The sequence below is a fragment of the Triturus cristatus genome, chromosome 4_2 (genome assembly GCF_964204655.1).
Source record: "Triturus cristatus chromosome 4_2, aTriCri1.1, whole genome shotgun sequence".
NCBI lineage: Eukaryota > Metazoa > Chordata > Amphibia > Caudata > Salamandridae > Triturus > Triturus cristatus.
The window spans coordinates 435,197,086-435,213,129 of record NC_140586.1 but is presented as its reverse complement, the minus strand read 5'-3'; the positions used below and the strand labels follow the sequence as shown (position 1 = coordinate 435,213,129).

At 41.5% G+C, this 16,044-nt stretch overlaps 1 protein-coding gene across 1 annotated transcript in view; it reads left to right on the top strand.

Annotated features, from left to right (window-relative positions):
• The window catches only part of LOC146834532 (deoxyribonuclease-2-beta-like), a 298,465-nt gene that overhangs the window by 15,033 nt on the left and 267,388 nt on the right, over positions 1-16,044 (top strand). Inside the window, exon 2 of the mRNA XM_085600117.1 lies at positions 522-699. Within this exon, the coding sequence (XP_085456243.1) occupies positions 522-699 (178 nt within the window). The remainder of the gene's footprint in view (positions 1-521; positions 700-16,044) is intronic.

The window sequence follows — 16,044 nt, the reverse complement described above, 5'->3', positions numbered from 1 at the left end:
ATTTCATGACTAAATTTGATGCATACGTTTGAGACTTTGTGGCACATTGCAAATGTAATAGTGCATATGTCTAAAATAAAATTAGCATTTTGAGGGAGATATTTATGATGAATCCTGAAATGATTTGTTTGTGCGCTTTAGGAATCTCCAATGGTACACCTGGGAACAATTAATTGCACACTGTGTTTTGGGCGAGAATTTATTAAAAGTTTGATGAAAGTTTCTAACTAAAGTTTATAGACAATATTCGGTCCACAAAAGGAAGGTTTTCCAATTACATTGAGATTCATACATACTGCCTTAGTGCTCGTTCAGAGTGGAATATGGAAAAAAAACACCATACTTTTTTGCATGAGAGTTCACAAACTACTTGGTGATTTTTTTATGATGCGTGACATAGATTTAATAATGCACTGCTGTAGTTCACTTTGATTTGTATTACAATTATAGTACACTGTGTTTAATGAAAATGTTAAACAATTAATTAGACTTATATTATATTCCAATCTTTTTATTTTCAGGTTTGTCCTCTATAAATTACCAAAATACAAAATTAATAAACGAGCTGTGACCGGGCTGGATTATATGTACCTCGATTCTCAATCTCTGGAATGGCAAATGAGCAAATTTTTGATTAACATGACTAACAGTGCGCTAGGGGTAACTTTGGAACAGCTGTACCGAACTTACACAAAACAGGCAAGTCCATGTTGATTTTTCTAAAAACATATATTTAGGCAAATGTGTGAAAAATAGCCACTGTAAACCAACATATCAGATAAATGACATAATTTACTTAATGTAGGCCAACCAAAATATGGGTTATATATGGGTTATATAAAGTCAAATGAGTGATATCGCCACAGAATGAATTGAAAACCTGAGTAAAATATCATGTACTATGTTATAAATTGTTCTTTTCCTCAGAACTGTGGGAAAAAAAATGTATGTGTGGAAACTTAGTTCAGCTACAATCATTTCATACTACAGAAAGTTAAAATAAACTGGGTATTTGGTCAGTTACTGATAAACCTTCCAGGATCCACTCCGAGATTCTTCTATACCAGGAAAAGGCAAATTAGTAATGGGAGCGATGGGTGACTATTGGTCATTAAAATGGTACCCACACATGTTTTGCAGTTTTCAAGTATGATTTAGAAGTAAGAATGAGATAGCGCACGCCATTGCTGTTAATATTTGGAGTACCTTTATTTGCTAAACATCTGGGGCCTCATTTATAGGATTTTGGCGTAGGGCAGCACAGCAAGGCAACTTGCTGCGCTGTCCTGCGTCAAATTGAAAGGGCAGGAATGCACCATATTTTTGCAATACAGTGCATTCTTGTCTTCCTCCCTGCTTTGGCATTTCGGCGGCCTAGCTCTGTTGCAAGCAGGATTGTTTTTGTTCAGGAAGGGTCACTTTCCTACACACAAACAAGCCTAAGAGGTGTTTTCCTTTTTCTATGTGTGGCGCAGAACGCAGCATGCATAGAAAGAGGAAAAGACAAGGAAAAATAAACATATTTCTCCTCATTACGCCTCACCTTGGGAGGCATAAGGTTTTGGCACTTCCGCAGGTGTACATGATTTTGTAAATCTGGGGCAGCATCAAATTCCATGGGTGCTGCACAGGAAAACCCACTGCAATGTCCATGGAATGCCTCCGGGGTGCAGAGTAAGGTGATGATTCATAATTCATGCAGGATTGCTTTGCATATGCAAAAGGAAAAATGATGGACGGAATGTTGAACAATGCAAACACCCTAGTCACAAAGATCTAGGTTTAATCCATCGTTTTTTGCTCGCCACACCACCCCAATTTGGACCCATCCATATGTACATCATTTTTGACCCTGTTCCTTATGGGAACAGTCTAGCCCGAACTGCCAAGCCAGGTCCTCCCTGGACTGGAAACAAGCATCCTGGGACTGGTTTCAGGGCATCACCCCTCATCAGCCAGGCTAGCTAGAATCCTGTGGTGGGGTGAGCATGGGACCCATGTCTAATCATACCCTTCCCACTTAGGGCAACAAGTGCAAAAGGAACAAATGATGGACGGAATGCCGAACAATGCAAACATTCACACCAGTCACAAAAGATCTGGGTGTAATCCATCATGCTTTTGCTTACCACGCCACCCCAATTTGGACCCAGCCATATGCAAATCAGTCTGGACCCTGGTCCTTATGGGAACAGTCCAGCCCGAACTGCTAAGCCAGGCCCTCCCTAGACCGGAAACAAGCATCCATAGCTTCTTAAATCAGATTGAGTGTCCCGCATCAAGCACGTACCACTTTACATGGCACAAAAGTGATGCAGGAATCGCATAAATACGTCCACACATTTTTTGAGCAATATAATACATGAAACGTGAGCTACACAAAAAAAAAAAGGAAACGAAAAAACAAGCAACTGTTTTGCTTAAGTCCTAAATTAATTTCATCCTTATAAAAGGAGGGGGTAATTATAATTTAAGGGCATACATTGGTAATCATTTTTTTGAATTGATGATTAAACTTACGTAAAGTGACTCGTGCAGATGTGATTAGTCTTGTATTTCAAAAGCTTCACAGAAGTCCTTCCACCATTTAGAAAAAGAAAGTATCAAACTATTTTTCAATATTTTGGCTATGAGTGTCTGAGGGGCTGTCATGGCATAAAACACCAAATCCTCTTTTTAAAGCTGTTGATCCAAAATTCCCTTGCAAATGGGACACTTATCGAACATAGGCACAGTGCCTATTTGTGTGCAAGAGCAGCGGTGGCAAAGTTTAGTTTGATTATGCCATTTTATAGGCTAGAAATCAAATAGCGCATGGTATAAACAGCTTCTTAGTTTTGCGGGAGTGATTACTTTGCAGAATCATCTAAGTATGCAGGAAATGTGGTCTATGGTGATGGTTTCAGATAACCATGAAGACCATTTTAAGGTCTAGTGTAGCCTATTGTCCAGTTTGTTCTTGACAAGACAGGCATAAATAAAAAGACTTCCCTTAGGAAACATTAGACTTAAGAATTTATGTTGGTATAATGAAATAGTTAGCATTTTCTTTCGTTCAAGGACAAAGAGTAGAAATTTGAAAAATGAATTCTTATGGAAGTCAAATTCATTGTGAAGTAAATGGAAGGGTTTCAATATGTATTTCTTGAACAGATCCCCTAATTTAGTATTCATGAGTGTGTGCGTTACAAAAGTAATTTTCCCTAAATATGTCGGGTGGTTCAGGATAGCAAGGAGACGAGTTTGTGATTGAAAGTCCGAAATGTTTCATGTTAGAAATTGGACTGTTTGTTGACTGGGTTGTAAGCCCTGGTCACGAAGGGCACCAGGGAATAGTGATCATAAAAAGAACTGGTTTCCATGCCTTGACTAACTAGCCAGAGACACCCTCAAGAATCTTACAAGTGCCAAGTGGTTAGTCACAGCGATAAACCACCTGCCCAGCAGACGTCACCTTTGTCAGGGAGTGCCTGGTGCAATGTAGGTTTCCTCTATTTAGTAAGCGATCCTCCACCAGCAGCGAAAATATCTTTCATGTACTGGATAAGCTGTTCTCTCCCTGAAGTCATAAAGACAGGCGATGGGCCTCCTGTCAACGAAAATGATTTTGCTGCACTTTCAAGCCACCTTTGCTTTAAGCATTTTAAAATCACACCACACTGACCAGCTGACTTGCGTGGCAGAGGGCGTCACTCCAGGTTTCTTGGCTCCCTGCTGCCGGTGTCTTCTTCGCCGTCTCCCCCTGCCGCCGCATCCTTTACAATCACGGCGCGGCCGCAGTGAGGGGGGACTTCAATCCCCAGCATCCCCTGCACCCGGAAGCAAAACACGCATGCTACGCGCCCGGAGGCGCTATAAAGAACTAGGATAGTCCTCGCGTCGCGGGACGCGCGCGGGTGGCGCCGTGCTAAGCCCGGGCAAAGGGCGGGCCGTCTGTGGCCGTCCGGGGCTGGCAAAGGCTGGGCTGGGGCCCCCCTCTGTCGACCGGTGCATGCCCTCCCACATCACGACAGGTACTGTAGTTGATACGTGGCTGCACTACGATTAGCGTAAAGGACTGTGGTGGTTACCACTAGACATTCTGTGTGCCAGTGTGGCAGCTGCCCCTTTTAAAATTTTATTTTTCTTCTTTTTATTTTTGAGTCCTCGTTACAACATCTATAGACTGTCTTCTTTTTTTTTTTTATATATTGTTTTTATTAACCTTAGATTTTCTAAGGCTTTCATTTTATGATATCGTTGGCTTTGTTTTGTACTGTATAAATCTGTATACGTTCTGTGGGGCCCATAATGGGGAAGAGGAAAGACATGGAGGGAGGTAACGCTTTTAGTAGCAAAAAAGGGAAAAAAGCTCAAAAAACCCCGCATGTTTTAAGTAGAATTGAAGGCATTGTTAATGATTGCGAGGAAACGCTTGGCTGCAATACATCTAGGGGTACAGAAAATGTGGTAACGGGGGCCGCCAAATCCACTCATAAACATCAAAAGAAAACAATCCCCACAATGTTTGCTAACCAGCAAACTAGTAATCAGCTTTTGCAAGCATCTTTATTGACAACACCTGATATTCATAAGGACGCTATCACGACCAGGTCCTCGCCTCAGCTATCAGACCTGGGGTCGGCGCTGCAGCTGGTCCAGCTAACTCCTCCCCCAGTTTTATGCTCAAATAGGTTCTCTCCCCTTGACCCTGATCTTAACAATATGATCACATTGGCCCCAAAGGAAAACATGGATATAATTCCAGCAGGAAGTTTAGTCCGTGGCTTGGGAAGCGGGACTACCGAGATGGAGCTACTGGCTAGGATTAGGAAGCTGGAGAACATGGTGGCATTGTTAACTGAGAGGATGGAGAGTTTAGTGCAGGGACAAGTAACATCACCTTTGACTCCTGTCTTACCTTCAACACGGGGGGATATTGCCCCGGTGGGGAGGGTTACGCAGGGGATAATAAAACATACCTCCTCGGATATTCCACGAGTATCACTTCAAGGCCCTAGGAACAAGGGGGTAGGTAATAAGGCACCCACTAATGATAATGTTACAACATATGCAGATATCACGAGAGGCAAAGCTTGGAATGGGGCGCTTGAAACTAAATCTCAACCCAAGAAACATATTTATACTACATTCTCTCTACCCTTAGCTCAGACCAGACCACTATTGTCTAGAGCCACCCATGGTCCTCCTCCATACTACCCCCCCAATAGGGCCACGGTGTATATGACCTATGTCCCGAAATTAGCTATGTCGGGGGGATTTGAAAGCAGGGACTCAATCCATAACAAAGCTATTCATTGGTTGCGTTATGTAAGGGGGTGCAGATCCATTATTAGAGAAGACATTATGAGAGTAAGAAGGATCTGCAGGGCAGATGCCCCGCTGGACTGTATAGAGATTGAATTTAAGGATCCCTCTCTAGCAGAAAATGTACTTTTGCTAGAGTTTAGGACATCTCCACCGGAGCATTCTTCGATCCAGATCCGTTCCTCTCCCACTTGGCCACAATTGCAGGAGGGCGACGATTCAGGGCTTAGACAGGTCGATTGACTAGCGAATAATCGTCTAGACAACTTTTTATCTGTCCCTGAACAACAACATTCAGTGGAGTATAGTGCACCAGGATATCCCTTGTCTCTAGATCAGGAGGGGGTTTGCGTTGACAACCCTGACCAGACTCAATTAATTAGAGGAGTCACATACTTAAATGGGGTGTCGGGTGTTAACGGCGATATTACCCAAAATTACACAAGGCTAATTCATTTTTTGTCATGGAACATTGCGGGTTTGGAAAAGAATCTTGCAGACCCACTTTGGAGTGACTTTATTAGTAAATTTGACATCATTTTATTCCAGGAGACATGGAGCCTAGTTCCCCTTTATAGGTCAGGTTATTCCACCTTCCATATTCCAGCGATTAGCTCATCTAGAGGCAGGCCATCAGGGGGGCTCACTATTTGGGTCAACATTCACTTGAATTGGATAGTTAAAAATCATGTAACCCCTTCTCAGGACATTCTCCGCATCTCTATAGGTGGGTCAGATTTTAAAGGAGGTTAAGAAATTTTTAACATCTATGCTAGAGGGACCCCAGGAGCCCAAGTAAGCTCCATTATATCGTCCCTGGACTCTGAGCTTTCGGCTATCACTTCTGCAGCGGGCATCATTGTCGCAGGAGATCTTAATTGCACCTTTGAGCCCCTCTGTGATGAGGATGTCCTGGGCACTGGGGATCTAGATTCTAAGTGGTAAATTCCCCGCCTCAGCCTACCTCCAATAAAGAAATGGTCCCAAAGAGCCATCCAAATTAATGCTTTGATTTTAGAGCATAATCTGAGGGCAACTAATGGTAGAACAAAATCAGATACCATGGGAGCCCCTACATTTATCAGAACTAGGGTGCCTTCGCGCATTGATTATATGTTTCTGGACGTCGGGTCATGGGTCGATCTCATCGACATGGAAGTTATTTCAAGGTGTGAAAGCGATCATAACCCCTTGTCCATGCACTTTTTGCGCAATTCGGACCTTACACAAATTGAGCATGCTAGCACCAGGAGGCTTTGGGAAATCGTGCCCTCTAATTGTAATCGGCGTCTTAAATGGCCCAAGGTTGCCGAACGAGAGTTGTCTCTGGACGGTATTAGGAAGATTATGGATGCCAGTATTGTAATGCTTAATGCTGTCCCCGATACTCCCCCCGCACCTGTCCAGTTTTCAAAGTTCAAAGAAATATATCTTTTAACCGTGGATAAGGTGGGGGAGTTTTTCCAGGTTAAAGATACTGGAGGCCGTAAGCGATTTTCCCCAAAGGTCGAAAACCTATTGTACTCTGATGACTGCAGGAAAAGGAGGCAGAACCTATCAAGAGCTTTAAAATCTAAGGTCCAGACAAATATTATCACCGCAAGGAAATCATACTACAGGTCTATCGACATAGCAAAGCGAGTTTGGGAAGAAACCCACTGGAAAGAACTTAAATCCGCTGCACAGTTGAAAGACGCAGTTCTATTTTGGGACCTCATCAATGTCAGCATGAGGAGGGGGGCAGACCCAATACCGAATCAAATAGCAGGGCGAGAATGGCATGACCATTTCCAGGAATTGTACATGGGTGGCGAAGGGCTTGCATTAACGGAGCAAGGGAGTGATCCAGAGCCAATTGTACCCCCATTTGAGGGAGAGCAGTTTGGGCTCAACGAGGTACAAGCAGCCATTGCCCTGATTGTGCCTGGTAAAGCAGCTGGACCTGATGGTCTCCCAGGAGACCTTATGCTCCGTGAAAAAGATCTTTGGGCCCAATTTATTTGTAGATCTTTAAACCTTATAGTGAGCGGCCACCCAGTACCAGATTCCTGGAAAGGGGCGGAGGTGGTGACTATCTTTAAGAAGGGGGATAGAGAGGACCCTGCCAACTACAGACCGATTAGTTTAATTGATGTCGTTCAAAAAGTGGTTGGCAGTGTCCTCTTAATGAGGATGAAAGAATGGATTGATGAGGAGGGTGTGCTGTCCCACTTCCAGGCAGGGTTTAGATGTGGCGTTGGAACGATGGACCAGGTATTTAGACTCTGTCTGATTTATTGGAAATCTGTAACCATAGAGAAGGGTAGCCTGTATTTGGCAATTATTGATTTAAAACCGTCCTTCGACCTGGTCCCCCGTTCCAAGTTGTGGCAGATTTTGCTAGACCTTGGAATCCCTCCCCTGATGCTGAATCTTGTTAAACGCCTCCACGAAGATAATTTTGCCAGAGTGAGGTGGGGCGGCCAGGGACAGCTGACCGAGAAAATAGCAGTCCAGAGAGGGGTCCGCCAGGGTTGTGTATTGGCGCCGACCCTGTTCTCTCTTTATATAAATGGGGTGGCGGACCATTTGAGAGAGGACATGGCCGATGCCCCAACCCTGTGTGGGGAAAAAACACCGACTTTACTTTTTGCGGATGACACCCTCCTGATCTCAAAAAGTCCTATGGGCTTGCAGAAACTCCTGGACCGCTTTACTAAGTTCTGTGAAGCCAGAGGCTTGGTAATCAATACATCCAAAACCAAGTTAATGGCTCTGGCACCATCAAAAAGCTTCAGGAATAACATCAGGCTGAATGACTGTCCACTGGAGCTTGTGGAGGCATTTGACTATTTAGGGGTTAGGGTGAATAACAAAATGAAGTGGTCTCCTCATTTGTCAAAAATGCTTTTAAACCATAAAGGAATTTCAGGGGCCATAGCCAGGCACCAGAGACTTTCCTATAGCCGGCCCGTAGCTCCAGCTATTAAAGTATATGAGGGCAAGGCCCTGCCCACGTGTCTTTATGGGGCGGAACTGTGGGGTTTCGAAAATCTTTCTGAGCTAGTGAGATCTGAGAATAAATTTTATAGAGATCTAGTCTCGCTTCCTCTGTCGACCCCTCTAGTCCCGTTCCGCTACGACTTTGGGAGACACCCAATAAATGAAGTGGCAAGGCTGCATCTCCTGTTGTATTGGACTCGGCTTAGGAGGTCTCCTGACCTGAGCCACTATGGCTCTGGCCTAAGTGAATTGTTACATCTGGGTGCAGGATATAAAATTGTCTGGGTATCCAATTTGAAAAACAATTGGTGGGTGAAATCGGTCTGGACTGGGCATGGGAGAGCCAGATGCCACCGCCAAAACATCTAGTCAAAAAACTGTACTGGGACTGGGTCTCTGTTACTGCTAGTAAGAACCAGAATGGTATTTTGACTGAGAGATTCCTAGATGTTAAACCTGTCCCCAGATTGGAATCTTTCCTGGACTTCATTGAGTCCCCGGGAGACAGGGTGCTATACCTAAAATTTAGGTATGGCACACTTCCTCTCCGTGATTTTCAAAGAGGGTGGAGCGACCAGAAGGAAAATGATGTGGGCTGCCCGGGCTGTGCTTCCCCCACAGAATCCATTGCACACTTCATGTTTGCCTGTAGGGCATATAGCCAAGTGAGGTTAAGATGGTTAAAACCAGTCTGTATTAATCTGGGTTGTACATCCTATAGGGTGGCTCTACGTATTTTAACATATGAGTCACTAATCTCCAGTGCAATCTGTGGTATAGCAAAGTTTCTTGGAAGTGCATGGAGGATAAGACAAAAGCTTATCAAAATGGAACAATCGATTAATAGTCTGCCATGAGCTAGCCTCCTTTTATTTTAGCTGACGCGGCTGGGTTTTAATGTAATGTATTTTGCCCATTGCATTACTTTTTATTATATATGTTACACCTTTTACCAAATGCATTGTATGGCTACATTGGGGAAAGTGGTCACTAGTTCACCATACTGTACAAAAGTGTGTAAATAATGAAGAGATTTTAAAAAAATAACTTGTTTTATACTTTTATGATGTTTTCTACATCGAATAAAGTTTATCCAACACACCACACTGGTCACAACCCATGAAATGTTTAAGAGTTTCATGTCCACTAGAAAGAAGGCAGAACTAAGCCAATTGGACAGACATCTGGCAATGAAAACAATGTTGCAAGCACTCCACAATACTCTTACCAGCAACATGTGATAGGCTTAGAGGATGGAACAGGAGGTATGGAAACTATGTGTCAGGGAGACTACAGATGACTAGCTCCTCTAGTTATAGAAGATTTAATGTATTAGGGCAGGGTTACTACGCAATAAAAATAGACTAAACTGGTACCTGTTGTGGTGCCTTTCCTTGGAGCAAAAATTAAAAAACTGCTAGATACACTTTAGTAATAGTTGCCTTAGTGACTTTTGGGGCTATTCACAAAGTGAACTTACACTTATGAGCAATTTACATGTGTAAGTGTACTTTTACACTTCTGAGTAACTTTATTACTGTAAAGTTACTCAAAAGTGTACACTTACACATCTACCACCCCCTGGAAAAGGGGGTGGAACAAAATTTACAAGTGCACATTATCACTGCCAAAAGTAGTAAGTCCAGTAACACACATGGCCAGTCACTAGTATTCGAAGGTGCCCTTCCCCGGGAAAGGTTAGAATCTGAAGCACTCCGAAGCGATAAAAATAATTTTCCATAAATTCAGCTAAAACTATAAAGTTTTTCAAGAAATTGAAATTTATTCCTGAATTAGTTTGTTCATATTACGTCATATGAAATTGCAATAGTGGTTATTCCATCAAAGTTTAAACAATCCAAAGATTGGTGAAGACAACTTGACGGATGTCAAAACGTTTTAACAGGTCATCCTTTTGAAAATATTTACCGTTTTAGCTGAATTTATGAAAAACGATTTTTATCACTTCGGAGTGCTTCAGATTCTAACCCTTCCGGGGAAGGGGACCTTCATATGCTTTCAGTCCCTCACCTCTATGAACAGGAGGTGGTCATCTTTAGCACCCTAACTTTTTACACCTTCTGGTAGAAAATTGATCATACTATCTACCCAGGAGTACGACGGTTTCCTACTTTAATATTACAGTCACTAGTATTGCCACATCCATCCAGAGAAAATAATAAAAGTATAGACTTATGATAAAACCACATAGGAAATTATGTTAAATTAAATTCAATTATTGAAAATAGTTAAAAATACAAAATGAATATAATTTAATGTTAGAAATATATAAAAATAAAACATATTTATAATTTAATTACAAAAACTAAATACCCTTTTCATTTAAACATCAAGATAACATTACAGTTCAATAAAATAAAAGTGTATCACTTTTAATTTAATTCTGCATCTCACCTTTAAATTAAACTTCGGAAAAATAATTTGATTTTATTTAATATATGAAAACTAAATAAAGATTTAATTAAAAATTAAGTTTAAAGTGCTGTAGTATTTTCTTCTTTTGTTCTGCATTTTTAATAAATATATAAAATAAATTTACAGTAATATTTAACTTAAAAATATTTTTACTAACTTTTTCCAAGTTTAATCAATATTTTTAGTTTTCCCTTTACTTTACCATATGAAGATTAGATCTGTGCTGGAGAAATTTAATACTGTTGTGGGCTCCTTTTAGCCTGAAGTAACTTTAGAAGCGCAGTTTGTGAATAGCAGTGGGAGTACTCTTGTATGGGTGGGTGCATGTTCCTCCCTAAACCCCTTCTGAATCCCTCCTTTACCATTCCTTACTCCTTCCTTAACCACACGATTCTGTAGTAAGTATTTCCAATTTTTCGCCACTCCTACATTTACTGCTCAGTAGGAAACTTACATGTGTGAGGATATTTCTAAAGAAAAGATAGGAGAGGTGGGAGTGGATATTACACACATAGGTTACTGAATAGCATTTTAAAGCACTACAAAGTGCAGTTTGTGAATAGGCCCCTTTGTAATATATTTTTTAAGCAATTATTTTTTCCCATCATTTACCGGTATGTTCTACACTTTCAAAATAACTATGCAAATAAATAAATGATTCAATCACATAGGTAGAATTACCACGAGGTTAGCCAGCACCTTTCACAATCCTTTTCCTTACTTGCTCTCCTAAAAGATTTATACCACACAGGAAAATGTATGTTGTTTAAGTAAAAGAATATTTTTTTCAAAACCACATCCCTAATTTGAAATAATTCGAAACAATCAATTTGTAGAATTGTGTTTGTTTAGATTCAATGGTTTCTGTATTACCCTACTGTAACGTTCTTAAGTTATAACCTGACGATGTGAATGCAAATGTAATTTTAGTGGAGTATTTGGATTTATTTTAATCTGTACATCTGTATTTAGTCTAGAAGTCCTGCCAGCTCTTTCTCTCGCTCTCCTGTGTTTTGTTTTATTTTTAAGTGCAGAAAAATTTAATTCATTTTCAGGGGATAGATCACATAGTCTTTTTAGCCAGAAGCCAAAATGAGTTGGTGGTGAGAGTCGCAGAAAAGAAAAGACTGAAGGGTGCAGTGAAATCTGATATAATCACGTGTAATAGTGATATTTTCATATGACACTATCTAAATAGAAGACACATAAGGCCCGATTACGAGTTTGACGGTGCAGCGGCGAGGCAGACCCGCCGCCGCACCGTTAAACCTGTGTGTAGAACGCACGCCCTAATATGACTTTTTAAGTCAATAGCGGGCTATTCCTTTGGTGGTCCCACAGCAGTGCATATAAACTAGGCACTGCATTGGGAACATCAAAGGAAGTTCCAGCACTGCATAGACTGAAAAGTCCATAGTGTGCTGAAACGTCTGTACATGCACACAAGTGGGCACTTCTTGTGCCCCCCTGTGTGCATCCACAAGACATGAGGCACAAGGTGGCCCTGAAGTGCCCCCTTTCTTTCCTCACTGCCATTTTTTTCATGGAGGAAAGACCTCCATGAAACAGTGGTGGTGATGAAAGTCGTAATATGCTTGGTGGGACACCGTCGGCCCCGCCAAGCATATAGATGCCTCTGGACCGCCGCACCACCGACAGGGAACAGCGGTTACCTGGCAGAGTCGGCGGTCTCAAGGTGGCACGACCACTATGGTCGTGTTGGGCAACCGCCACCACAAGTCTGGCGGTCCTCTGATCGCCAGACTCATAATAGGCCCCTTATACATCTCCCCTGACCCGCAAGGGATAGGTTCAGGTAGTGCAGCTGGTGCAGTGGCACAAGCTGATTCATTGCCTCTGTGATTCCACCGGTAGTTGCAGCTCCCTGCATTAACAGAGTCCACCAAAAAGCAGTGCAATGCCGAAGTTTCAGATCAGTAATTCACTTTTTCTTTCACATCTTAGAGATAACCCAATTTGCCCCAGAGGCTTAAGCAAAAATATCTCCTTAGTTTGAGCTGCTAAGTGAGATGATTGGGTACGGGCCTCGAAAGAGCTGAGACAGAATACGTTGAAAGAAGACTGCTTTTATTGGGACTCCAGCCAGAATTCAATGCTTTTGATGATGCAAAACACTTTACACCACACATTTACTGATTTAGACACAAACCTGAACATGCCCATTGCACACGTGAAATGAAATAGCACAGCAATTGATAAATAACAGCACCATAAAAGCGTACCTGGAAAGTGTAGGAAAAAGAGAAATTAAATACAATATTTTCAATAACACTTAATAATAGGTTTTGATAACCAGATGAATTATGAATATAATGTTTTATTATTCACTTACTGATGAAATAATATAATTCCCACGATGTGGCATAGCTTTTCTATTGCCTTTCATTGTAATGCATCATAAACAGAATATGGTGCAATTTTGCGATAAATTTTGTTAGGAAGCTGAAACTTACAATCATGACAGCAGAGACCATAATAGTTATAGAAAACCATCAACGAGTTTAGTAAAATGATTTTTAAGAATAATTTGCATGCATGGTTGTTGAAAATTTGTGGCAGTAGGCCATAGTTAACGTTAGTTAGTTTCATGTAATAATACATTGGTGAAGCATTACTATTTTTCTTTTATTATGAAATGTTGGTTTGATTCATTATATTTGATTACAATTGAGTTTAATCAATTGAATGCTGATGTGCATTTTAAGGCTTTTAAACATTTTCTTTCCTAAACTGCATTTTTTCTAAGCCAAATACAATGGTCCTTTTGCGTTTCTCCAAATGTTGCTTTATTTGATCTGTGCATTTACCATCTTACACATTTCTTTAGAGTTCACTGTAGAAATGGTTTTGTTTCAAAGTGAACTATAACCTATTGCCATGAACTCAGTGGATGCAGGCACAGGTAAGAGCAATGGGGCGGTGAGGTGAGACGGGGCAGGTTGGGGGGTAAGAAGTCGGCAGACAACGGGGGTAGGTAAAATTAAATAAATAAAACCACTTACCTGTGCACACCGCATCGCCGAGTCGGCGATGTGGCGAGCACAAGTTATGTCGTTTTATTGATCTATTTCATATAACCTACCTCATCATCTGTCAACTTGTCCCCCTCCACCCTACCCTGCCCGCCCCACTGCCTCACTGCTCTTACCTGTGCTGGCCACCACTGCATGAACTGTTACGTTGTATACTTCTCACTGTTGACAAACCTATGCGGCCTGGAAAGCCAGTTCTTTCTCATGATTAGCATGGGAAAGCATACAGAAATAACAGAAATGTATTTGGTGATTTCATCCACAAACTAACCATCACCAAACGCGCATGTTATATGTTTCCTATGCGAGAGGCCTGAACGCTTTTCCTAGGATTTTATAAACCACTCTTTGATCTCTTATTTTAGGACTGCCTTTTGTTGATACTGCTGCCTTTAAGCAGTTGGTCTAGAATCCTTCTTTGCCGAACTACTTGATATTGCTTTATTTCCCCTTTTTGCGCATGTTTTTTGGACTCGCTCTTAGTAGACTTTAACTTGGTTCCTTCTACCCCTTTTGCTTTAGAATCCTTTCGATGCTGTTAGAGAAATAAACCATCCTTCTGCCTTTAATGGTGGTAGAAATGTGTAACTTGTAGCTAATGTAAGTTCCTGAAAACCTCTGTCTGCCTTTAACCCCTTCAGCGCGGCGCGGATTTCCGCGCCACGCTGAAGGTTCCGTGCGCGGGCGGGGCCATGACGGAACGGTTCCGTCATGCGCACAGCGCAACCGACGTGCATGACGGAACCGTTCCGTCATGCGCGTCGAAGGGGTTAATGATGGTTAGAGCCTTGTATCTAATGATTATTTTATAACTACACTCTGAGATTTTGAACTTTGACTAAATGTGTAGGTTCATAATATACTGCGTGTTTCAATATTCATGACTGAAATACTTAAAAGATTGCTATCTTAGATTGTTTTTCATTAATACAATAACCAAACTATCTAAATTGTCTGAGTCTATTATTGTGTACTGACGTTCTTTCATTGAAGTGTGCTATTTTTCCATTTAGTTCTAAATGTGCTGTAGGGAGAATCAGATCATCGTTTCAGAGTATCACATTCTGCTTCTTTTATTCTGTTTTGCTATAGCAGAGCTTTTAGTGTGCATAATTTTGGTTAGACTTAACTTCTTTAGGAGGGGTGATTGCTGTTTCATTGAGCCAGAATATACAGCAGGGGCAGGCACAGGTGAATCTATGGGTCAGATAGGAAACGAAAGGAGTGATAAAAAGGAACCCGCAGGAGTGAGCTCCAGAGGTACGAAGTGCAGGGTGGTGGAAGAAGAGAAAAGAAGTGGAATCACCACTAAAAAGCCTCAGTAGGTAGCAACCCCAGGGGAAACAACCATTACAACGCAGTCATTACAAAACACTACATTGACAACGCAGTCATTACAGCGCAACTGCCTTTACATCGCATGCCAGAACAACGCAGCCATTACAATGCATGTCACTACAACGCATGCCATTACAATGCATGTCACGACAACGCATGCCATTACAATGCATTATAAGGTAAGTAACGGGGAATAGTAATTTCTACCCCTACGCTATCCAACACTTACCCTACTGTTGCACTCATTGAAGTGGGAATAGTAATTTTACCACTACACTATCCAACACTTAACCTACTGTTGCACTCACAGGAGTGGGAATAGTCAGTTTTACCCCTACACTATCCAACACTTACCCTACTGTTGCAATAAAAGTATTATGCATTGTAATAGTATGCGCTGTAATGTTATGCATTGTAATGGAATGCGTTGTAATGGAATGCGTTGTAAATGTAGTTTCTAAAAATGCGTTGTTATGGCATGCGTTGTAAAATCATGCATTGTAATGGATGTTGAGATGTAAAAACCACGTTGTAAAGGCATGCGTTGTAAACGTTTATGTTGTAACGTGCCCTATTCTGACACCAGTATTTGTCAGTGGACTCCCAAGAAAGGCTGTGGGCTCCTCCATCCATCATTTCTGAATGTATATATGTCTATATGTATGTATTTATTTCATTTTACTTTGCTTTGTGGTGTCAACTGGGGTGGGGGTCCAATTTTGCTTGTTGGCATTAAGGCCCATGGCAATCTCACTTATGCCACTGCCTAGTTTCGTTCCTGCAAACATGAGCACATTATTTAAAGACTTCCCAAAGATAAACCATACACACGTGTGTATCTTGTACCATAGTGAGTAAAATGCTGAGATGTCAAAAACCATATGTAATGTACAGCCCCCTGTTTAGTGGAAACCATGCACTGAAAATT